This window comes from Drosophila ananassae, chromosome 3L, assembly GCF_017639315.1.
Source record: "Drosophila ananassae strain 14024-0371.13 chromosome 3L, ASM1763931v2, whole genome shotgun sequence".
Taxonomy (NCBI): Eukaryota; Metazoa; Arthropoda; class Insecta; order Diptera; family Drosophilidae; genus Drosophila; species Drosophila ananassae.
Genome location: NC_057929.1, coordinates 17137534 through 17162425, shown reverse-complemented (window position 1 = coordinate 17162425; position 24892 = coordinate 17137534). Strand labels below are relative to the sequence as shown.

The window sequence follows — 24892 nt, the reverse complement described above, 5'->3', positions numbered from 1 at the left end:
TTGGAAGTGCCGAAAACTGATGGCGCCCACTGTTGGAGCTTGCCACTTAAATTAGTTAATGAGCTCTGCATGAGTTCGTCATGAAAATCCGCACAGCCTTAAAAACACAAAAATGCAAAAGCAAAATGTACAAAAAAAAAAACAGAACAAATACAGAGAATAATGCCAAAAGCAATTTAAAGGTGCGGAGCCGGAAAGTGGCAAGCAAATTGGCCAACAGCGACAGAAACAACCTGAACAACAGAAGTAACTGAGACTCGAATTTGTTTCTACAATTGTTGGCAACATTGAACTTTAAATGGTAGCAGAGGTAGCACATGTGATTGCGGTTTTTTTTCGCCTTCTAACCTGTATCTGCATCTGCGTATCTGTATCTGCGATGACATCGAAACTGGAAGCCAATGGCCCGGACTCTCGGGCCAAGTACGTGATGTTGCCGGGGTGATGATTACAGCCAACATTGATGATCATGACGGTGATGATGGGGCATAAAAAAATCATTGCGATCGATTTTCCAACCAGGCAAATTAATTAAAGTACAATTTTTGGAGTGCAAGTCCAATACAAATTGCCAAGAGCAAGAGTCAGAGCCAGATCCACAAGAAACACAAGCAACACCTTGACCTTCGTCCGATGATAAATGGATAAGTGGATGGGCGAAGATCGCAAGAAGAAATTTTGCTACAATTTTAATTAAAGCCAAACAAGAGCCATAGAAGAGCAATAATAACAATAACCGAAACGGAGCCACAAAAAATGAAACTGAAATCAGAAATCCGACATCTGAAATCAGAAAAAGGCCAAGCGGAAGCGAAAGGTCACTTGGCAAGGCTTGAATAATTGCTCAGGTTGTGCGTTAAACGCACAATAACGAACATTTAAAGTCAATTATGGACGAAAGGCAAACGGAATGAACGGAACAAAAAAATACGTCGAGCTCATCTGCCAATTCGAAGGTTTCATCTCGAATTTTACACGCTGCCTTGTGGAAAGTTGCCTCAATTTGTCAGAGGCCTCCTGCCGTCCAGTCCCAGCCGGACAGAGACTGTTCGGAGACTGCCAATGTTGTATGTAATTTATTGATTTCACTTTATTGCACATCGATTAAACACATTGGTTGGCATTGTTTGCATGCATTATTGCATTGGTTTCTTAATTTAAATTTGCATTTTTTATGAGCTTAAACTAATTTGAGCTCTCGCTCAATAACCATAAATGAGATGGAAATTGCTTACATCTAAGTTTAGTGTTTTAACAAGAACTGTGATTGGCCGAAACTGAACTATTCTGGCTTAGACTCTAGATTGCACATTAGGTCGCACTTTTATTCCCAACATCTCCCAACATCTGACTCAGTGCTTGGCGCCGCTCTCGAAGCTGACATCCGCGTGGAAGCCCGAGTCGTCGGCGTGGTATATCACGTTCTGGATCCGTCCGTCCGGCAATAAAATGTGGTACTGGCCGCGTGTCACGCCGTGCAAGTCCCGGTTCTGCTTGTGGCCAAAATCGTTGCCGGTATGGAAATCACGTATGCGATAACCGAACGCATACTTTGAGGCATACTCCTGCAGCTGCAACGAAATACCCGGAGGCAGATTGGAAAGTTGGTAAATAAGTTACTCGTATATATTATCGTTAGATTGTTCACTAAACCGATATGTTGCAATTCGGATTTTGGCCATAGCACCCATCTAGCCACCCAGTCAGCCAGTCAACCAACCCACTCCCCCGCCCATATGCATATTTTCTGGCGCCGAGAATTCGTGCGCATGCTGAAAAGTATGCGTTGCAAAATGCATTAAGCACACTGTCATGTACAGTGAAGACAGAAGGCGGCGACAACTGGAAAATGCGATGTTGCATTGCCAGGAGACACTTGCAGGCAAACTCAAAATGAAAATATAGAGTTTGATTTGGTTAAATGGGGTATACTCTAGGTACTTCTGGGCCATTACTGCAGATTTCTTCAGAGTTTTTGGGGAAACATGTAACTGCTCTTTAACTGCTTAGAAAATCATAGAATTGAATGGAGTTATTATAATTTATGGAAACAAAACATAGCTGTCTTAGAACCAATATAATACAATGATAAATTAAACAAAAAATGTCTAAGCTCGAAGTCGAAAAAATTTGTAAAATTCAATTCAACATTACTTTCCCAATACGTGGAAATCAGTTCGAAATCGAGGCAATCGAGTGGAAGTGGAAGTGTTTCGGCGAAGGCAGAGTATCTGATGATGATTGGACAGTGGATAGGGCCGAGGGTGGGGCAAGGGAATCAGACCAAAAAAGGGGGCCAAAACAAAGCATTGGTGCTGACTTGGAGGGGGTCACCATCCTTACCCGCCTGCCTGTCTGTCACTCGCACGGCTCAGTTTGTTATGCATGCGATTGTAAATTGTATCGAGGCAGGAGGCGCGTGCGTAATGAAATTTGCAACAATATATGGCACAAGAGCAGCTTTTTCTTTACAAATATATATATTTCCAACAATGCCACCCCCGCCCCTGACAAGTCCCAAGCCCCCTGATCAGTTACCCCCATCTCGCCCAAAATTCAAATGTGACATTCTGTATGCAGCGTAGATTTCGTTTTGTTGTGTCGTGAACAATTTTGGTTTTGCCTTTTTATTGTAAGTATTTCGCAGCGAAATGAAAAATAAAATAAAATAAGTGGAATTCTAGGGGAAGTGTGTATGTAGGGATGTGTGTTGGTTGGGGGTGTGCGTTTCCGTTTCCGCTCATTCAAATGTTCAGGATCTCGTTGCCGACGCTTTCGACGACAATTGTTGGCAACTTTCGCTACATGTTTTGGGCTGCTTTTGCGGTTTTTATGGCCTGGCCCGAAGATTTGTGCCCAGAAGTACCGGCACTCTCGGAGTGCCAGAAGTGGGGGGCGTGGCAAACTTTTTGATATGTTAATGAGTTGTAAATTAAGTTTAATTAAGTTACATTGTTGACTAGATTTCACTTTGCCGAAGGGAAATGTTATTCCGTGTGACAGAACAAAAGTTTTCGGCGAGCTTTAGAAAATTTATAGACTTGGCGAGGTGGTGTTAGCTCCTTTTGATTACAGGCCTGATTGACATTTGTTTTACCAAGTTCTTGCCAGGCAAGGGCAGGCCAGGCCCAGGAAGAAGTCACTTGCCTTTGACTGAAATGAAAATCAATTTACTTTCCGCCACAGCGTTAATCATAATTAATAAATTCTTTGCTCCAGCAATTTGCCAACATTTGCACTTAATTTCTCCTTTCTCCATTCACTAATGAAATGCAAAAAATATTTCTGAATTGTTCCGACGGATGGGGGCGTCCCGAGTCCTTCATTAACAGCGCGGTTATAGAAAAAAAATGTTAATAGATTGCAACAATATACCCGACTGGGTCTCCCCTCCCTCCAGGAAGCATACATCAAGGGAAAAAATATAGAAAGAGAATTCAAATAAACCGCAACCGTGGGGGGAATATGCAAATTATTTGGTGCCTGGTGGCTCTGCAGACAAGATGTAAAAATTTACTGCAAGGCTCTGCAGTTTGGAATTTCATTACAACTTGATTTGATTAAAGTGCACATAATTACAATGCAGATTCTGGGAAACGTTTGTACTGAAAGTATCGAGAGCCCCGTCCAGGGCGGTCCTGGCAAGTCAAGCCGACTGGAATCCCGAATCTGATCACGTACCATATTGAACAGGACCCGGGACAGTCTACCGTGAGTCCCGATGACGTGGCCATTTTTTTGTGCCCCGTCGCCATTGGATTTGGACTTCGATGGATGGATAAATAAGATAGATGTCAATGGGAAGGTAAAAGCTTGGCCAAATATGACAAAAGTGCTTTTTTTGTGGGGGGGGGGGGACACTTTTTTATTTTTGCATTTAAGGCATTTTCGCCAGGACATTGGCTTTCAGCGGATTGTGCAGCGAATCGAGTGCAAAATGCAATTTGAGGCAAGAAGTACGTGAGTTCGTTTAGTTGTGAGGAGGAAGCGATCCGATGGCCGAACTATGTCCGAATTGGCATGCCGGCCAGCTCACAACTTTCTTTTCATTGCTAAAAGCAATAAGCCCGGGGGGAGCACAACTCTTCTGGTAACTTAATGCGAAAATTCTCCAAAACCCTCCCAGCTCATGGCACTCTCGGCCCGGCGGAAGCTCCTTGAAGGGGCTTGGGGGCGTAACGAGCAATGCCTTTGACATTGGACATCCAAGGCGTTGGTGTTGGCTGACTTTTATTTCTTTTAATTTTCATGTAATCAGCATTGTTTTCAACGCCCCTCCCTCCTACCACTCGGCTTCCCCTTGGCTTTGTCATCTCATCCGCGCTCATTAAAATGTTTTTGCCTTTTGTTTAGCCCGCGGCGGTGGAGGTGTTGGTGTTGGTTGGGCTGGCCTGGCCTTAACCCTATTCTCCTCAAACAGTATGCCCTTCCCTACACCACCTTGCCACAGCCCTTGTGGTTAACCCCTGCGGCCACCCGAGGGGGTCAGGAAGTTCATTAACTGCGGTGGGCGAGTCTCCAATCATTGCCCGACTTGATTTTGTTGTGATTTTCCACATAATTCGATTTGTTGCGGGCTGTCATACTTCTGCGGTTCAAATGTCAAGGAAGAGTTGATCATTTGCGGTTGGGCAAGACAATTGTTGGCACTCTGATGTCCTTGAAAGTGTATCGTTTTTACATCCATCACCCCTGTGAGGTATAGAAATTTATAAAAATTAAATTCCACTCCCAACTCTGCTAAGCCGATTCTTAGCCATTCAAAGCGCTGCATTAGCTACCCTCTTCAATTAGCTCATGATTTGCACTCAGCCGGAAAGGATTCAGGATTCCGAAGCCCGGACTCCCTTTCCCGCCAGTGCCATAACGCTAATCCTTGTTGGGTAACTAAAGCTGGCATGCCCCCTCTAACCATGGTCTCGTGTGCCTCGATTCCAGCTCCAGATGCCTTTGCCCAGTGTGTTGCGTTTATTATTCACACAATTCGTTTAAGCGCTGCAAACACCTCGTACCGAAACCCAAAAACCTCAAGGGACACCCAGCCAGAGAATCTGCAGAAGCGGCAAAGGGGTCTGTCCGGTCCGGCACTGTGGAAGGAGGCAGGCTTATGTGGCAGCTGCAGCTGCATGCTCATTTAAAATTGAACAAGAGTTGGGAGAGCTGGCGATGGTCAGCACCGAGTCGAGGCAAATCGCATTTAAATGGAAATAAATGTTGTGTCCAAACAATTTACAAAAACCAATTTTACAATGTAATGCGTTCAGGGCTTCACTTTCATGTGTGGGTGTCTGTGCTGGGTGGGCGTGTTTTTTGGGAGGCGGAGAGGCTTTGGCAGGCGTGTGAATCCCCTTCAAATGGAACGTGTTCAACAGCTTTCGTCAGGCAAATGAATGTCCTGGGCTCGTTGATGCCACACGGCAGCCATTGACACAATTGAAGGTGCATTGAAAATAAAATATCATCAGTTTGCTAGCCAAGATTTTTTATATATTTTAAGCGGAAAGTCTCTGGTAGATCTGAATGGAAAAGGTTACCTACGGACTATTCCTTTGTTATAAAAAAATATATATTTTTTGAGTGTTGCTTTTTGTTTCTGTGTATGAAACTTTTGGCCACGCAATTATGACAGCCCTGGAGGAGCAGTTTCGAAAAAGAGCAGTACGATGATTAGAGGAACGGACCTGCGGACCAACGGACCACCGGACCTCCTACGAAAATTGTTGTATAATTTACAGGTGAGTGCCGGAAAATGCGCTGGCTAAAGTGGAAAGTGGGTAAAAATTTTAAATGCAACCACCAGGACCCACACCAGCACCCACACTTTTTATGGCTCGCTTGTTAGCAATTTTCGTTTCAGAGCTTGGCCAGGCATCTCTAACCAAAATTGAGTTATCAGTTTGTTGGCTCTGCTCTCGGGCTGATTGCGTGACAGCTGCTGCTACTTCTACTCCCGACTATGCTGGGCTGAGCTGGGGTGCTCCTACACTTTCATCCTGGCCTGGGCGAATCGGACCTGCACAAAAAATCCATCTAACGAAATGGCAGAGCAGCAAGAAAAATGTCAAACTACGTGATTTTTATGCGAATGTGACTGTCAATACGCTGCAAACATCATTGGAATAGGAATAGGAATACGAATGGCAATACGAATAGGAATAGGGATACGAACAGGACCCAGACCCACCAACAGGATGGGCAGAACGCCCTACCACATACACTTTTTTCTCTGCGATATTAGCTGTTGGAGTTGTGGGCTTGGGTGGATGTGGTTTATTATGGATAGCGAATGAAGTGAAGCTAATTTAAAGTCAACTATCGGGTCAGATGTGCTGAGGCAGCACCTCCCTAACCAGTTTACACATATATTTTTCAACTGGCTTGCAAATTTTCTTAAATTTTAAAATAGAATAAGTGAAAATCCATAAATTGCACGACAGGAAAACCCGAAACACATTAGCAACACATGCCCCAAAGAACCAGGAGGGTAACCTTTTAGGCCATAAAAGCTTCTAGAGAAACCCTTGGACCTTCTGGCTGAGTCCAAGTGATTTTCAATGCCGGAACACAGAACTTACAGTCCCAAAAACATATGTTCGAGGGCTCCATTAAATGAAACTTAAATCCCTGGCAGCCTCTTTTCAACACTTGGCCCAAAAAAACATATATATATGTTATATGGTAGCTGTGGCGCCCAAAACCATTTTTGGCCAAGAAGTGAGGGGGATGGGCTAAGAAAACAAGCCGGCGGAGGGGGAAAAGGGTTGATATAAAAATGAAATTAAAATATGTGAGTGGGAACCCAAAAATATTGCACCTGCAGATGGCAAGCAAACACACAAATAAAGCAAACCAAGTACAGTGAGGCATCCTTAAGAGGAATTGATGAATGATGGGGCTTAGATGTAACTTCAACTTAGAACTAAGTGGCTTTCAAAATAAGATTCAACCAAAAGTTTGAGACTAAAAGATGCCCCAAGTCATCCCTTATATCAATGTAAGACTGTCTGGATTCTCCGGGACTGAGTGACGACCATTACCAACCATTTCGACCACAATAAAATGACAAATGCCCGAAAAATCAGACCATGTCGCACACGTTAGAAAGAGCAGCACCAGCACCAGGAGCAGGAACAGGAACAGGACCAAAAAGAGCACGAGCAGTAGCCGGTGGTGTAGGGGCAGGAGCAGCAGCAGATGCCGTCAAACAAGTCCCATGACGAGCATTGCAACGGCATGTTGGGCCCCCATTTGGGCGGATTTTCAACGCCCCTCTGCATCCCCCCTTGTCGGCGCTGCAAAAGCGGCCATAACATCCACCTAAACCTAAACTTGAGCCTAACAAGTGTCGTTTGGCTGTCAGAGTTGAACGGACCAGGGACATCACACTGAGGACCAGGCGAACAATGTCCTGTATCCTGGTATCCTGCTCTCACCCGCCATCAGGACCATCAGGCGTCGCTTTGAAAGGGGATGAAGGGAGGGGGACTTAACAAACCGGACCGAAGCACAAGGGGGAGGATTAGTCCGATGACGACAACTCCGACAGGAACAAGGCAAAAGCCTATTAAAAATCATGCTAAACGGCAGTAAAACAATGTGTGCTTCAGCACCAGCTTCCGACCAGGCTCTCTCCCTGTTCTGGCCATTTCCAGTTTCTCCAACTGGCTCCTTGTTTACTGGGCTGGTTGGTTGGTTGGCTGGTTGGATGGCCGGCTGGTCGGTTGCTTGTTTGGCGGATCTGATCCTTGCCTGGCGTTGTTGCATTCCGGAAAACGAGCTTAATGCGCATTAACGCAAAAGTCGGATACTTGGATACTTGACCGGAGAGATGCCAGATATCCTCCTCCGCCCTCCGCCCTCCATCCGCCCATTGCAATTCGGTGACGCCAATAAATAAAATGTAATCAGCTTTTCACCATCCACCCGTCTTCGGCCCTGTCTCTCGTTTTAGAATCGAATAAAAAGCGAGACACTTTGCCTCAAATCGAAAACAATTTTAAGGCGATTGACAGTGTGAATGGTAGAAAGGCTGTTCTTCTTATTGGCAAATAAAGTTGTTTTCCTCTTAAATACAAAATACAAAGTCTTTGGAAAACATTTTTCCACATCGTCAATGGTATTGGCAATAAAAACCTAAAGGATTCGGGTTATCAAAGAAATGATATGCAGTGGGTACTCTTTGCTAAATTACCACTAATATAGAGTCCGGGAATCACTCACAAAATTCTAACAAACTCTACATCCTAAAACCCCAATCAGGTACTCCTTGAAATGTTAACTCAAAATCTGACAGCTGACAGATCGACTTGTAGAGGAGCTGGTCCGGTATGTTCAGTATAATTTTATTCGTACGCCGGTAAAGAACAGAGTTCGTTTTAAAAAGTCCCCAGAAAAATTATCCGTCTACTTTTTTTTTTTTTATTTCGTTTGTACTTTACTGACTATACTTTTGGTATTAATATAAATTTTTATTAGTCTATCAGACGGACTTGTTTTTACCACAAAATTTATAAGTTTTCAGTGTACGTGTAAAAAAAATTGTATTTTGGACTCGAAATTAGGTAATACCGTGTTTTAACGAAATAACGAAGCGTCAAGTACGATAGCCAAACAGCAAAACCCATACATAAAAAGCAAATAGCCACAAAACCTCAACTAGCAGCAGGATGAAGTCGGTACGTCAGTTCCAGAGCTCTCTGAAGACAGTGCGTGTCCTGTGCCAGCCCCAAAACCTGGGAAAGATCGGCGTACGTTTCACCAGCGGCTGTGGCGAGCATTCGGCCCTCACCAAGGGCGTGGTGGTCGGTCTCTATCAGAAGGAGGGGGACAAGGACCCCAAGCTGACTCCGGCCGGCCAAAAGATTGACAACCGAACTGACGGGAAGCTGATGCAGGTGATCTGCGAGACCCGCCTGGACGGCCGCCTCGGACGCGGCAAGGTTTTCAGCAACATCGACAATGAATTTGCTTCGGTGGCCGTTGTGGGAGTGGGTCTCGAAGGCATCGGTTTCAACGAGCTGGAAATGATTGACGAGGGCATGGAGTTTGTCCGCGTGGCGGCCGGAGTGGGTGCACGGGCCCTGCAGCGCCAGGGCGTTGGTCTGGTCTCGGTTGATGGCATGGACTATGCGGAACAGGCGGCCGAAGGCTCTCAGCTGGCCGTCTGGCGGTTCCCCGATAACCTCTCCAAGGCCAACAAGCCCATGGTACCGCAACTGGAGCTGTTCGACTCGTCCGATAATGAGGGCTGGACGCGCGGCATCTTCAAGGCCGAAGCCCAGAACCTGGCCCGACGCGTCAGCGATGCCCCCTCCAACTGCATGACCCCCACCCTGTTCGCCCAGGCCGCGGTGGACGCCCTCTGCCCGTGCGGCATCAGTGTCGAGGTGCGCACCATGGACTGGATCGAGACGCAGCGATTGAACGCCTTCCTCATGATCGCCAAGGGCAGTTGCGAGCCGCCGGTATTCCTCGAGATCAGCTACTGCGGCACCGTTCCCGAGGACAAGCCCATCCTGTTTGTGGGCAAGGGAATCACCTTCAATTCCGGCGCCATCAACCTGCGCCCTTGCAAGGGTATGGACGAATACCGTGGCTCCATGTCCGGCGCTGCCGCCGTGGTGGCCATGATGCGCTGCGTCGCCGCCCTGTCCCTGCCCATCAATGTCACTTGCGTTATTCCCCTGTGCGAGAACATGCCCTCTGGCATGTCGGCCAAGCCTGGCGACGTGATCACGCTCCTCAATGGCAAAACAATGGCCGTGCGTGACCTGGACAAGGCCGGCGTGGTGGTGCTCGCCGACGCCCTATTGTACGGGCAGAAGACCTATTTGCCCCGTCTGGTCGTCGATATCGCCACCCTCAATACCGGCGTCAAGAAGGCCTTCGGTGGCGGTGCTACTGGCATCTTCTCCAACTCGCACTACATCTGGAAGCAGTTCCAGCGCGCCGGTGCCATCTCCGGCGATCGGTTGTGGCGTCTTCCCCTGTGGCACTACTACAAGAAGCAGGTCACCGATGAGCGCTCCTTCGATTTGAGCAACAATGGCCGCGGCCTGGCTTCATCCTGCCTGGCGGCTGCCATCCTTCACGAGCTGGTGCCCTGCTTGGATTGGGCTCATCTGGATACCCGCGGCACAGGGCTTCTCACCAAGTACGGGCTGGTGCCGTATCTTACCGCGAAACGGATGACCGGACGGCCCACGCGCACTCTGGTGCAGTTCGTCTACCAAATAGCTTGTCCCGAAATGAAGTGAGAGGAGTACTCGTGATGGTTGCATCACGGCAGCCAAGTTGTTTTACGAGTAATTTGTATTTTTCATTTTTTATAAGTACAATATAATGCGCGGCGTATTAGTAATCCTAGGGTGTATCTTGTATTTCTTTGGGGCTTAAATCAAATTATGAAATAACTGGCCCAGTAGGCTCTGAGACTCTAGCCAATCTCTTAAGAAACTATTCCCAAGTCCTATGTAACTTTAGAGCTTTAAGATATTAATGACATTTAACAAATATTCGCTTTTAAAAAAGTGATACTTTGTTGCAAGTTTTTATCCTCTATCCTTGCTAACTCCCTTTAATTTCCCCGCCCCAGGTATGTCTGGTCGCTTCCAGCCAAACACCCACACCCCCTTGACAGTCTTGAAGATACTTTCCTGTGGCCTTTTGCCTGGCTGAGCACAAAGAACCGCCGCTTCCCAAACTCTTTGCCTTGCGGTTCGCTAAAGAAATACAGATAAATTAAATGCAGGACTCCTTGAACCACCCCCGCGAAGGTGAAAACTTTTTCTTTTCCAGCCAGCCATGGGAGGTAAAAAAATGTTAATTCCAAGACGCATGGAGTGAAGCACTTTCTCGGCACACGCTCCAAGTGCTTGTGGTTAGCCAAATGAATCTATATCGAATTGAATCGCATCGGCACTGCTGCCATGCGACTATATATCTATATCAATTGGTCCAGACAGCGCCCCAAAATGCACACACAGACCGCCATCCCAGCTATCCCTGCGTTCTGTGTCCTGGATGGGTGAAGTATAGTAATGAAAAGCGAAGTCGTTTGCATCGCTTTTGTGGCTGTGTTGCCAGGTAGCAGACGATATGGCACAAGGGTCTTCAGACACTCAATATATACACGTACATGCATAAGGATATATACTATATACTCATTCAGCCAGCAGGATGGGGCAGTAGGGAGGTAGAGGGTGCTCGGGGCCTGGCTAACGACATTGAAAATGCTTGTCGAACTTGAAAATTATTCGATTAAGTGCATTACCGGCGAGACATGGATCGGCAATCAAACTGAATTGCACACAGACTAGCCAAGTTTTCGGGGGGAGGGCGGAGGGCAGAAGGCGGGGCAGTGCCAAAGGACCAAAAGGGGGAAAGTCCTGCTGCAGGGTATTCTATTGTTGTGACTGCGGCAGTGTCGTGCAGTGTCTACTGCATCCACGTCCCGGCTTGTTTGAGTTTGTACTTGTGCTGGTGATTGTGATTGTGGCAACAGCCCCCCCTCTGCCACGGGCGCAGAAGTCTCCCCCCTTATTTATGTTGATTGTGTTTTTGCCTACGCCAATGCCAATCAATGGGGCACGCTTTCGGGAGCACCGAGCCTTCTGTGGAGCGCCCCAAGGTATGCTTTAATTTAAGTGCATATTCCACCCCCGCAACCCGACTGCGGCAGGAACACTTTCCAATATTAACCAGCACAGTATGGATTCAATAAGATGGACTTTAATTGGATGGCAGGTGAGAGGACGTCCTTCTTGAAGGACTTGCTTCAATTTGTTCTTCTTATCGAGTTCTAACTGTACTGCCCATTAAAACGTGATTAAATCTACGATTCCCAAAAACTCACCGACTTATCGTCCTGGTCGTGCACAAAGTGCAATCCTTTCACACCCTTGTCGGCATCCAGCTCGGCCGGCAGGACGGTGGCCACCAGATTGTGGCTGGGCTCGTGCAGGTGGTGCTGATGCGGATGTGGATGCAGCGTGGCCACCGTGGGATGGTGCACCACATGCTCCACCGTGGTCACTGGCTCCTCCACATCGGCCACGCCCTCATAGCCGTTGGAAAGGCCATGGCCGTGGGTGTAGTCGATGTAAGAGCTGGGGGTGGGCAGCTTGGCTGGAACGGCCGGTAACTCCTTCACATCGTTGTTTCCCGGCTCGATGATGGGTACGTACTGCTTGGTCTTGGCCATGCCGATCAGTCGTCCCGGCTGAACGCCCAGGGAGCCATGATCCTGCAGAAGAGTCTTTAAAGTGGGTGCCACCGAAATAGCAGGGGCCTGCACCGCCGGATGGAAGAGAATGGGCGCAGTGCTGTCCTGGGGACGGGGATCCACCAACTGCTTGCCCTGTCGCTGCATCTTGGCCTGCATCTCCTTGGCCAAGAGGTAGGTTAGCCCGTGGATTTGGTCATCCGGCGACTTGCCAATCAGCGTGGACAGTTGCTGGAACTCCGGCAGCTGCTTGTAGTGCTCCTTGATGCTGTCCGCAGGGGCGTGGTACTCGATTTTAATCAGGGGAGAGACCTCCTGTTGGATTTCGTATTGGTATGGCTCCTGGCCGGCTGGCTTTCCGTAAATGGCTGGGGCTTCTGACAGCAGGGGGTCCGGCTTGGAGGGTCGGAACTGAGGCACTACGACATCCAGGGATTGCGTGGGCGGAGGCGCCAGCTCGGCCGTGTAGGTGTGATGCACTTCCTCCACCACGCTGCTGGTGGCCGGAGCATCTTGCACCACAATGGGCTGGGCGATGGTGGGGGCAGGCACGGCATAAACTGGCTTGTAGACATATCGCAGCTGCTCCACCACGGGCACTGGCTGGATGTGGACTTGCACCGCCGGTGTGGGGGCTGGAGCCGGATCTGTGGGCTTCACATATTTCACATAATTACCCAAGGGCTTAATGCCATAGGGAACTGACTTGGCCTTGAAGTGTTCGTAGTCGGATTTTTGGGCTGGAAGATACTTGACGTAGGCCTTTCCGCCATGGCCATCTTTCATCAGATGACTGATTACCTTCTGCACTTCGTGGGGGAGGGTGCTGAGGGACTTCTTGGTCTTCAAGTGCCCGGAACTGTGGGGAGCCTCTTTGTAAACATACATCCTCTTGGTCTCCGCCGTGGCCTCTCCCGTCATTATGTCGTTTTCCTCCAAACGGGGCAAGGGCGTGGTGGTCTGGGTCTGGTTCTTGGCCTCTGTTTCCATGGTCAGCAGAGTGGGTGCCTCTGGGAGATGGAGTTGCTTCGCAGATCTCTGGGGCAGGGGCTTGGCATCTGCCAGCTCGAACTTAATCATTTGCGGAGGAGGAGCCGATCGCTTGGAGCGCTTTGTTTTCCGGATTCTTACCTGAAAGGATTGCTTCTTCCCAACCTGGGGCTTCACTTGCTGGCCCAGGGAAGAGGATCTGGTAGCCTGACTTTGGAGGTCCAAGGTTCGGGCTTTCTTGATCAGCTGGGCTGTCAGGGCATCCGGCTCCCGGGCATCAGTCTCCTCGAAGGGAATCATTTGGACTTTAAACTCTGCCGGCTGCTGTCCCGGGAATGTGGATCGTCTTTGGCGGCGGGGTTTTCGGTTTCGCACACTTTTCACGGTGGTGCTACTAGCCGCTGATGGCGCCTGGGTGGTGCTACTCGAAACCTTGGGAGGATTCTCCATCAGAGCCCTGGCATGATATTGACGCAGGATCTGCTTCAATTCGGGACTCGGTTCCACGGCATCTGCCACCTCGAAGCGCAGCATCCTTGGAGCGGTGGGCACATCCCTTTGTTCCCTTTTTACCCTGGAATGGGACTGCTCCGCCAGCTGCTCGTTGTACTGGTTGAAGGCTTCCAAGTAGCTGTCATCCGTGGGATTGTCGATGTGTCGCATGCTGCGCATGTTCCGCTGATCAAAGTAGCGCTGCATGTCCTGCAAGTAATCAAGGGTTGGGTGGTTACTTTTTTTATGGTTTTTGATGGAGTATCCTTACCTCATAGCTGGAGAATGTTTCCAGGGAAGGCAGCCTCTGCCATGTCTCCGTGGCTTCACCAGAAGTTAGAATTACAGTCAGAGACCATAGCTAAAATAAAGAGAAGAAAGCATTTTTCAGAAGACAATTTTGGAAAATATTTTAGCCACTATATTTTCGTCAAAATTCGATTTTTACCCATCGGCTTGAAAGATCACCATACATTTTTTTTAAAAGATTTTATGTAATGAAAGTTTTCTTTGTTAACTTGAATAGTTCTGTGGTAATGAAGTATTGAGCTCCACTAAGATTATGTGTACAACCGAGGTACAAACCACTCTTTTCTAAAGTACAGTCCATTCTCAAGTTATATACCTTTAACGAAAATGTAATATCTTCATATAAAAACTCTTTGAATCAGTTTATTTTGCAATTTTTGCGATAAACAAGTAAGGAAAGCTGGCAATGATGGAGATCTCATACCCGCTTGCGATCAAAGTGGTTTGATAATTTTCATTTTTATGAATGCACAAAAACTCATAAATCGGCGAGGGTTGAACCAACTTTGGTTTACATACGAAATGCCGTCCGAAACCATAAATAAGCCGAATATGTCCACCCGTCCACCTGCATCTTGGTAGCCGCCTGCCCACTTTCACTTTCCAGCAAAGATGTTGCTGCCACATTTGGACGGAAGCTCCAAGCCAGACTGGAATCTGGCTGGACGCTGGCTTATTCTCAGACTTGTTGATTTACAGCAAACAGAAAACAAGTTGAGCACGCGCTCTGTGCAACTTGGGGCAATTGTGGCCAGTGATTCTGCGCGATGGTGCCATGGTGCCACATGGTCTGCTCATTGAGCCAACCACTTTCACGTCAACATGTTGAACTTGGCTTTTATGGCCATTAAACTCATCGATTGGCGATTTCAATTGCTTTTCTGCCACTCTCGATTTACGTAAGACCAATTATGGTATTGGTAATAATAGTGGTATTGGTACTGGGATTGCAATTGCAGTCGACTGGTGCGGTGATGCAACCAGATCCAGCTGCATCATTGGCTTATATTTCGCGATGGACTGCGATAAGAAGCGGCAACGACACCACCAGGAACTTATCCAACTTCAATGCAATATAATTCAATTTTAACGTGGACGGAATGGCTCAATTTTGGGATCTAGGGCTTTTCGCGGGTCTCTCTAGCGCCTCGCCGCTGGAAGCCATTTAACTAAGCCCATCGAGCTAAGCCCAAATGAACTGTCAACGGTCGTTAAAAATGCAACCGCGTAAACATTTAACGGCCGTTAAAACTGCGCCTGAGTGAATTTTTATGAACTTTGCCACACTCGCACACTACCAGAGGGCTAAAGGATAGCAAGGACATCAGACTGATGCCCCGTCCCCCCTCTTTGGGGCGTTTTTTCCGCCCACTTGGGCCTAGTAACCTGGCCGACTGAGGCGAGAACTGCACTTTCTGCAGTGCCCTCCGCCCCGTCCCCGACAACTTTTATATGGAAGAGCACCCAACTGTAGGTTGCATAAAATTTTATGTGCTTTCTATTTAACACTTTGCCGGATGCAGGATGCCCCTGTAACGGCTGGGCCTCCTCCTCCTCCGATTCTCCATCTCCCCAGGTCTCGGGGAAATGTGTCTTTTCATTTCAGTTTGGGACACGCGCTGGATTCGTTTTAAAATTCAATAGAAAACAGCGATAAAAATTGTTGCTATTTGCGTTTCTGTTTCTGTTTGCTCTGCCGGATTTTATGGCCTTAAAAGTGCTGCGAAAAACTAGTTAACAATTCTTTTACGATCCGCTAAGAGCCAAAAGGAACCGTCCTCGCGCACCACTTCAAGAACTCTATCTATCTGCGATGGCGCTCTAAAAGTTTCTCGTTTTTCGGCATTCGTTTGTTTTGACATTAGATTCAAATTGAAACTTTAATATTTGCTGTGCCAGCTAAAGTTTGATTAAATTACATTTTACTATTGCTCCTTGGTTTCTTTGGCTTTATATTTATTTACGAGTTTTCCTTGCCAGGGAATTGCCAGAGCTTGCCCAAAAATAAATAACAATAAATAAAAAGAGTGTTTTCCCAGAGCTCGGGCTCTAAGAATTTCATTTCAAATGAAAGTTGGATCTTTTCTGAGGCATATATCTGTATCTGTGCATTCCAGGATTTTGCTTACAGTTTGAAAATATCAGAAGCCATTTTGTAAATTGACACAAGCTATTAAATGTGCATTTACTCCGGTATTAAATTCAAAAGTAAGGCCGCACTGTAAGGCTAATGAATCAAATACCCCAAAGAAGCAATCAATACATCCTTTTCCAGCAACTGGGGGCTAGTGCCCACTCCCTAGTGTCCTTTTCATTTCCTTTTTGTTTCGTGTCGGGGCAGGTTGCTTCATTAAATGGTTTCTGTAATTGCTGTTTGGCCACAAGTTTGTATAATTGTTGCCTGCAATATGCGCTTACGGCTTCCTTGACTGGCTGTGTTGTTGCATGCAACAAGGCGGAAAAACGTGGCTCGGAGCAGCAGCAGCACTGGCTAGAATTGGCCAAGACTGTGAGGGCCGGGCGACCAAAAGAAATTGGAGCAGCAAAAAGGCGCACAGCTTGGGCTAATTGTTGGCAGTGCGAGTGGTGGGTGGGTGGTGCATGGAAGCTACCAACTGCTTGCGGCCTGGGCTGCAGCTGCAACATCAGCAGAGCAGAACCAGTTTTAGGTCTTCTGTTTTTTCTTATTTGGCCTGGCCAGAAACCCGAAGCAAAGTCAAGTTCAATGCACATAGGAGACTTGACTGGACTTGGGAGTGGGGAGGGTATGTAGGTGCAGCTACACTTCCTTGGCCACAAGGAAACTTGGCTCAAAAGAAATGCAAGAAATGGCCGCAAACTTTTTCTCTCATCCACTTAAATTGCAAATTTCCAGTTTCGACTACCAGTTGGATATGGATTCCGATTCCTATTGCGATTGCGATTCGGTTAGATAACCAAGACGGTTACGGGCCTTTATGAAGTCGAGGTCATAAAATCGGCTTCAATAGCCAAAGAGTTTTCCACACTTTCCACCGCCCCATGCCTCATGCCACATGCCGCATGCCATAAGACACCCCAAACGGCCAACAAACAGCCAATGCCGGTTGCGTAATGAATTTAACCGAACAAAATGCAACAAAATGCAACAAAATGCATTTGAAATATTCGCATTCGGTTTATGATTTTTTATGGCTGTTAATTAAATGAGTGGTGGTGGGAAAGGCGGTGTGGAAAAAGCCTGGCCAAGACCCCGCCGTTAATGTTTCCTGGCTAATTGAAGTTCAAGTGCCAGCCCATGAACATGAAAATAAATTATTCGCAAAATGTGCGTGGAGAAAAAAACAAAATGTGTTTAAAAAGCTGCAAGCCATATGGAATGACTGGATCGTCCATTTCCTGGCCAGAAAATCGCTTCAATGGCTGCAAAAATTTTCCCTTGGCCAGAGGCACTGGGCAGAGGAGGAGGTGGAGAAGGGGGCAGGAGAAGGTGGTGTCTCTTCCATTGGCGGTTGTTGTTTTCACGCCTCAGTTGCCCCTGCAGTTGTCTGTTATTTATGTTAAAATTTCAGAATGATGAACCTTTGCACTTACCATTAAGGTGGTGCCAGCACCGCAGATAGCCATTTTCCTTGGGCCTGGTCGGTCGGGATGTCGGCGGAAGTTCGGCCAAATGAGGCGTCAAGTAGCACGTTGCACGTTGCACGTTGCGCGTTTTCACGAAAGTGGCAGCTCAATTTGTAATTGTTGTTTAACTTTTATTATTCTTTCACAACGAATTCTTCTCCTCAAGCTGGCAGGTATTTTTCAACTGCAAGTGTTTTTCTTTCAAAATTTTGACTTTGGTATTTGTTTATTTTAATTCTGAAAATACAACAAAGGAAAAAAATTTTAATTCTCAGCTATTCACTTTGTTTTTTAAATTTAATATTCCTTAACACTCTTTTCAAATTAAATGAATTTTAATATCCTTTTCGTGGAAAACACAACCCATATCTTGGTATTTCGATTTAAACTTTGTCTCTGGATTTTGTTTGAACTCGCTTTTCGTCCTTGTTCGTGGCTGATTTCTCATTTATTTAATGCAAGTTTTAATTTAAGTTTTCAGTTTACTTTTGGCTGGAAAAGCTGGTGGAGGGAAAACCGCACGCTTGCGCGCTGTTGCTGCAACTGTGCCTCGAATTTTCGCGCCACTTGAGTTTTGTGTGTGTTCGGGGCCTGGCAGTTTTCACGGCGACAGCCAGTTTTGTGTTTGTTTTTTGCTTTTGGCTTTTCAGTTTTCAGTTTTCGCATTTGTTGTTTTGGCTTCTCTCTTGGCCCGACTGAGCCCTGTCTTAGCCGGGACTTGTATTGCGGTGGAGGTGGTGTAGTCGGCGGTGTTGGTGGGACTCTGCATTTTTAATATTAGTTTTTAGTGGGCATATCGCTAAGCCAGTGATTAAATTTGCAACGCTCAGAAGGAAGTTGCATCTACTTGGTATGCATTTTTTAGGGAAATGCATTTCAGTTCGACTTGGCTGGGAAGTGTATTCGAAATTCCCCATTTCACATTCAGTCTCAGACCAGATTTTTGTTTGTCTTTGGGAGCTGCTTTTTTGGCCATGGCTTTGGCCAAGGCGTCAACCAACTTTTGACCATCAACTTGTTGGCAATAGATGACAGAAACAGTTAAGTTTGTACGCTTGTGCTTACGCGTATCATGTGCGTGCAGCTCTGGGAGATCAGGCTTAGCTCTCTGCTCCCCGTCATGGTTGTATAATTAATTTATTAATGGCAAGCAAGTGAAATGCACTTCCACGCATTTCCTACAAGCCTCCATCCATCCCAGTTTCCACCAGATTGATTATGTGATTTATAGGAAGAACCTGGCCGAATGCCAAAACAATCCCACAGGGGGTGGCGGGAGGCGGGAGGAGCAGAGATCCATGTGAAAGTTCAACTGCAGATATTATGCAACAGGCGGTGGCACAAACCGCCGTTGCCACTTCAGCACGCGCTCTTCGACTGTCACGCACGCGCTTCCACCGATGAAGTATCTGACAGATTATTTTTATTTTATTGCAACCCATGAGATATTCCAGTGGTGGCTGTGGCGAGGAGATCCCAGACCTGAGGTCGAACTATCTAACCGAGTGCATCAAACCTGGTCTGATGCCGCGACGATTGCCGGATTTTTTGTTATTCGGCTATGATTGTTGGTTACCAAAAAATGGGGCGGCGGAGGAGGGCAGGTCTTGGCACTTTCACATTTGTTTTTTTAGGAGGATTGGGCGGGGACTGGGCGGTACAGTGGCTGGTGTTGAAATTGAGTTATTAGAGAAAAGCTTTAGAGGAGCGTAGTTTGGAGGATTATGGGGGAAAGGGGGTAACTTATTGATATTCTCTGCCTTATATTTGGAATATGCACACAAGCCTCTATGTAATAATTATACTAGCCCCCCTTTATCCATTTATTTCCGACTACACCTCTGTTTTGTTTCTACTTTCGGGCAATGTGCCAACCTCCTCCCGAAAGCCACCACATAATTGCTGTAATCGCGGTGGAGATTCACAATCTCGTAATAAATTCAGACACTGTCGTCTGGCACATCTTCTGGAGAATCCATCCGGCCCTGCCCCTCCCGCCAGTTAGTGCCCCACCAGATGCGTCGGCAATTGCAGCTGCAATAGGCGGAAATCTCACACAGAAAGTTGCATTGCGGATGCAGCTCCATCGCCACATCTCCATCGCCAGAGTGTGTGGTGCGGAAGTTGGAGTTTAACCAACTAACAAAGTGACTTGGAATCAGGGGCAACAATTGCTGGCCAAAAGTGTGTTGACTTGACACTTCCAGCCGCTCATCTTGGGAACTGGTTGCCCCGATGGATTCGATGGATCGATCCACCGGCTTGCCAACACGTTCCAGTTTTGACAATGCCGAGCCAGCCAATTAATTGCCATTAAATTGTTTTGTTGCTTATAACTTGGACAGTTGGTCATTTGGTTTTGAGGAAATTACCACGCCATTTGGCAGCATCGATTGCGATCGCAGGAGGGGGGTAGCAAGTGTTTTAATTGACTCGTTCACAGCTTCCTTCATTTGCCAGATCAGGATCTCCGGTCGCCTCCTGGTCGCCAGCACTGCCTTAATTGTCCGGCACTTCCCGTTTTCGTGGTTTGCTTCCCATCTGGAAACCCATCTCCCATCCCCATGAATCTTAGTCAGGCCGGGGCGACCGACCAGACTAGACCAGGCCAGGCCGAAATCTAATTACGCCATCGCCATCGCCATCGCCGTCGCCGTTGCCATCACCATCGCCAGCCAGAAAGCCAACGAGCGCAGCAAATTGACAACACAATAAACAGGAGACCACAGCCGAGGGTTCAGAGGTCGGGGGTCTTCGTTTCGGGGCTGGGTGTCACACATGTGCGACAGTTTCTGATTTATGAACACAATTTCCACTTTGACAATGAGCGAACTTTCCAGTACTCCAGCACTTCGCCGATAGCTGGCTTCCAAGCAGAAGCAGATGAGCCCCCAGTTGCCGCTCCCCGGTACTCCTTATCCCGAAAACTGAACTCATGTCCGGGTCAAAGTGATGTCAGGTTTCTAAGCCAATAATGGGACTGTTTTTGGCTTGAAAATGGGGTGAGATGGGTAGTAGTATAAGTTGTTATGAGAAAAATGAGTGAAGGTAGTAGTTTTTTTCATTAGATAAACTACACTACTTGGAATGCTAATTCCACAAATGTAAGCTGCTTTTTCTCAAAAATAATTTCAGTATAAATGAATACAATTTTATATTTAGCCTCAAGCATACATCTTCTCAAAAGCCCTTTATTTCTAGCCAAAAGTGTTGCCAGAAAATGGCCAAAACTACAACAATCTTGCACTAATATTTGGCTCCTATTTAGGGAAGCTGCTATCTGGGAGCGACAATTCCTCCCGCAACTGTTGGTTTATGAGCGGGTTTGGTAGTTGAGTGGTCCGGGCTCTTCCGGATGCGTCCCACCTTTGGTCTAGGTGAATTATGTTAATTGAGATTCGGTGGCTGATAGCCTCCGAGTGCAGCTGCTCCTCGTCGTTATTCGATTCGATTCCCTTTAAGACATTGACCAGGCCATTTCTGGCCATATTTCAGGGCTTATCTCGGCCCGAAGATGCACATAAAAATCAACCCCAGGAGGCAGGTCGGCAAGCGGTCGGCTAAGCAGATAAAAGGACGAAAAAGAGTTGTCCTGCCCAAATGCAAAATGGGTAATCTGTGGCCAGGCTACCCCTGAACTGGACCCCCAAACGTATAAATTCTGGCAAGAGTTTTCTTTTATTGTCGGGGAAAATAGTTTTCGGATTGTGGAGGCTCTTAAATAAGCCATATAAATGCGTTGCATTTTATTTGTAATTCTCCCATTTTCCTGCTAATGACTCTGTTTGGGGAATCGAAGGGGTTTTCAATCAAAACCCGATGGAGAGTGGAGATGGACTGGAAGACGACCCATACGAAGTCAACTGAAAACTCATTTAAGGCTCCATTTCACAATGTGAAATGGGGATGGGTGGTGGGCGGTGGGTAGGGTCTGGGGCTGTGGGAGTGGCATGACAATGTCAGAGACTCGTTCGAACGTAGCTGCCTCTTCGAGACAATTTGCCACTTTAATTGCCGCAATTTTTTGCCCATTTTTAAGTCAAATTCACTCTCGACTTGCCTCTGAACCGAACTGGTGTCCGGCTCTGGCTATGTCTGTGGCCTAGCTTGGCCTGGTCTAGTCCCTTGTTTTGCCACATTCTGTTATCGTTGTTGTTGTGGCCAAAAGGGTGCAATTTGAGTGTGTGTCTGTGCTAGCCTCATGTGTCGTTCCATTTATTGTGTGTCCATGTCCTCTGGTCCACACACTAAAATGCTTTGTAATTGCAAACAATTTGATATTAAGTACGATTTCTAATTGTGCGAATGATTGCTTTTCATTGGAAGGAAAAACGAGACCCACACACTGACTCCAACAATGGGAGTCAAAATTAAGTTACAGTGGCAGTGGCAGTGCAGGCTATTTGAGAAACAATTTATGCTTTAATTTAACAAAATTTATAACTATATCTCGGCCTCCGGGCAAATGCAAAGTCAATGCAGTGCCAACACAACACTCATCAGATTGATTAGGAAATTAATTAGCCAATGGCCAAGTGATAAATATGCATTTGCCAGGAAGGACCGAGCAGGGCCAGGACGGGCTAGCCCCTCGGCTAATCAAATGCGTATACAATAAACCAAAAACCCCCGCTGGCTGGTGACCATATAATTAATTAAACTTTTATCGCCAGTGGGATAGGGAGTGGGAGAGCTGGGGGTGGGGCATTTAATTTCCTTTAATAGCAAATCCTTGTACTTTATATGTGCTCCAAGGACAGTGGGAGACGAGAAACCGAAATCTTTTAATGCCGCACACAAAATGGCAGCCGCAAAACGACAAAACTAAAATATCACTCATACGCCACCGACCCAGCCCATCCGTACTAGCTCCCGAAGCATGTTTGGTCTTGGCCTAGAGCAGATTTATGCGCGTCCTGCATTCCATCTCCATCTCCGATCCCGTATCCTTCAGAGGAGATGTCCTTCGCCCGGCTCCTAATCTAAATCTGCATGTCAACTCGAAGACCGCATAAATCACAAAATAATCCCAAAGTAAAATACCGAATCCGAAATGGCCATCTGCCATGCCCCACCACTCGTGCCACGCCCCCTCCCCCAACAGTATTGGATGTGGGCGTGGCTGGTCTTGGGTTCTCCAGTGGGCATGGCAAGTGTTTTGGGCTCACATTAACTTCAATTGTCTTTTGTCTGCGACCACGCCCTCAATTTGGTTCGAAAACGTGGCAGGGGAGCCAGCCAGGGTTCTTGTAAACTCTCGTTGACAATTTTAAGGGAAACGGAAACTTGGTGATTTGCCATTTTGGCGTCTATTTTCTATTTTTTTTTCTACCCGTAAAGCTTCCGGCCTTTACCTAGCTTTATTCCGATCAAGGGAGGAGGCAAAGTTCGGCCGCAAAGTGTAATCCAATGGAATCACATCCAATTTTATTTAAAATTGTTAAAATGCCGCTTCCCTCACTTGCCAAACCTCAGTGGGGTGGCGGTAACATAAGTGGATATTTTAAATACCCTAAGAAAGAGTATCAGAGAAAGGTTATTGAACTTTTATTTAATATTAAAAATATTCATAATAAATAAAACTTTATAAAATTATTTAGTTTTTAGGCAACTCTTTATTCTTTATATTCATAAATAAATTTTTATTTTAATGCCTTATATCTAGACTCTAGATTTTAGAGTATCTGAAATTTTTTCTAAAACTCCAGATAGAGCTCCTAGATTTTAGTGAAATGAGAACGGTTTGCAGTGATTTGCTTTATCATTTGCGGTCCTCGGGCATTGTACGATGTCGTCTGTCGCCTGTCGTCTGGGCTTCGGTCTGGTTCTGGTTTTTGGGTCTGGATCTGAGTCTGAATCTAGATTTCGGGCTGGGATTTGTGCCGAACCCGAAACCGGGCGCCCAATGCAGCTAATGCTGATTTCATTTGTTGTGCCCTCTGCTCCGCTGGCAGGGAGGCAAATATTGTAAATGAGACTGCGACAAAATCGTCAGACAAAGGCAAGATTGGAACAAAGCGCCGTTCCCCCCTAACACACATATAAATATTCGTATATAAATGAAGGGCTGTTAACGAGATACACATACTGGGCGAAAAAGGGGGCGACAAAAAAGGTAAAAGGTATTCCCATAAAAGGACCCAGGGCCAGGACCCTCGCTTTGGATATCCGAAAAACAAAAGCCCCCAAAACGAGAAATGGGACTCAGCCTCAATTGAAATAATTAAGTGTCAAAATGGCTACCCTTACCCCAACACTCACATCTACACCCACACACGACACACTCAACCATGTAGAGCTTTTCGGCGGAAATGGAAATGATTTTTACGTGAAAATTACTTGGCAAATGTGAGGTTCAGAGTTCTCCTTTGCGGCAAATGCAGCAGCGACCTAAAGTGTAAACAGTTTAAAGCAATTGCTGGCTTTGGCTGGCGGAGTTCGTAGCTGCCGGGATGGGATTTGTGAGTCCTGCGGATTAGGGGAGCACTGCACTTGACACGCCCGACTTGAGAAGGGTCGTTAAATACTTAACTATTTGCCTCGTCCGCCCGCACAAAGCAGATTATTCCGGTAATGAGAATCGAGATAATGCACCCCCGGAAAACTTGGGGCACGACTGCGAATTAAGTTCGGATTTTGAGTCAAGGGAAAAGCCATAAAGTGAATTAGTTGCTCTACACTGAAAGTTGCTTCAATATACTCGCATTACGTATATATTTTTTCGTAGTTTTATTTTTCATTTGGCCGAGATTTTGCAATCTAAATAATTTGCCACAAGCAAACAAGCACTCTGCTTTTATGGTACAACACACTAGCAAAATAAACACTCGGACTTGCCCCCTCAGACTCTCCAGAGTCCAGAACACGAAAACTTTGCCAATATACTGACAGCAGTTCCAGTTGCCAGTTTGTGCAGTTTGCACTTTTAACCGAACTAGGAGCCACCAGCCATCGCCATCGCCATCACCATCGCCATTTTCTCGCACCACCTTCACGACCGGATGACCGCACCACTACGCACGGTAACCACACGCATGCTAAAAGTGTGGCCGCACCTCCCAAAATGGTGTGGAATGTTCGGTCAAGTGTTGCCAGGTGAGTAAATGATGCAATAATTTTATTTCAAAGGATATGAATGAGATAAAGGATTGGGATTAAAAGACTTAATGATTGTAATATAAAATTATCTTATTAGTTACTTTAAAAAAATCCAATAACTTAAGTCTCAAATTATAAATTTTCTTACAATATATCCTTATTTGTCTCGAAAAT

At 46.5% G+C, this 24892-nt stretch overlaps 2 protein-coding genes across 2 annotated transcripts; one reads left to right on the top strand and one right to left on the bottom strand.

The window, feature by feature from the left end:
* Positions 1 to 1086: 1086 nt before the first annotated feature.
* Positions 1087 to 17839, bottom strand: LOC6496545. Its single transcript, XM_032450734.2, has 4 exons — positions 17588 to 17839; positions 13977 to 14066; positions 11855 to 13915; positions 1087 to 1571 (listed from the first exon to the last, which is right to left on the bottom strand). The coding sequence occupies exons 1-4, from the start codon at positions 17618 to 17620 to the stop codon at positions 1353 to 1355; spliced, it is 2403 nt and encodes an 800-aa protein (XP_032306625.1). The 5' UTR covers positions 17621 to 17839; the 3' UTR covers positions 1087 to 1352.
* LOC6494029 (cytosol aminopeptidase) lies at positions 8325 to 10360 on the top strand. The gene has a single exon (XM_001961081.4). The coding sequence runs from the start codon at positions 8667 to 8669 to the stop codon at positions 10254 to 10256; it is 1590 nt and encodes a 529-aa protein (XP_001961117.1). The 5' UTR covers positions 8325 to 8666; the 3' UTR covers positions 10257 to 10360.
* Positions 17840 to 24892: the final 7053 nt, after the last annotated feature.

Bases quoted from the DNA above. Each gene is read 5' to 3' on its own strand.
- LOC6494029 (XM_001961081.4), top strand. From the start codon at position 8,667: ATGAAGTCGGTACGTCAGTTCCAGAGCTCTCTGAAGACAGTGCGTGTC.
- LOC6496545 (XM_032450734.2), bottom strand. From the start codon at position 17,620: ATGGCTATCTGCGGTGCTGGCACCACCTTAATG. The intron at 14,067-17,587 runs GTAAGTGCAAAG...TCTTTATTTTAG, and splicing joins GTGCTGGCACCACCTTAATG to CTATGGTCTCTGACTGTAAT. The intron at 1,572-11,854 runs GTGAGTTTTTGG...ATTTCGTTGCAG, and splicing joins ACGACCAGGACGATAAGTCG to CTGCAGGAGTATGCCTCAAA.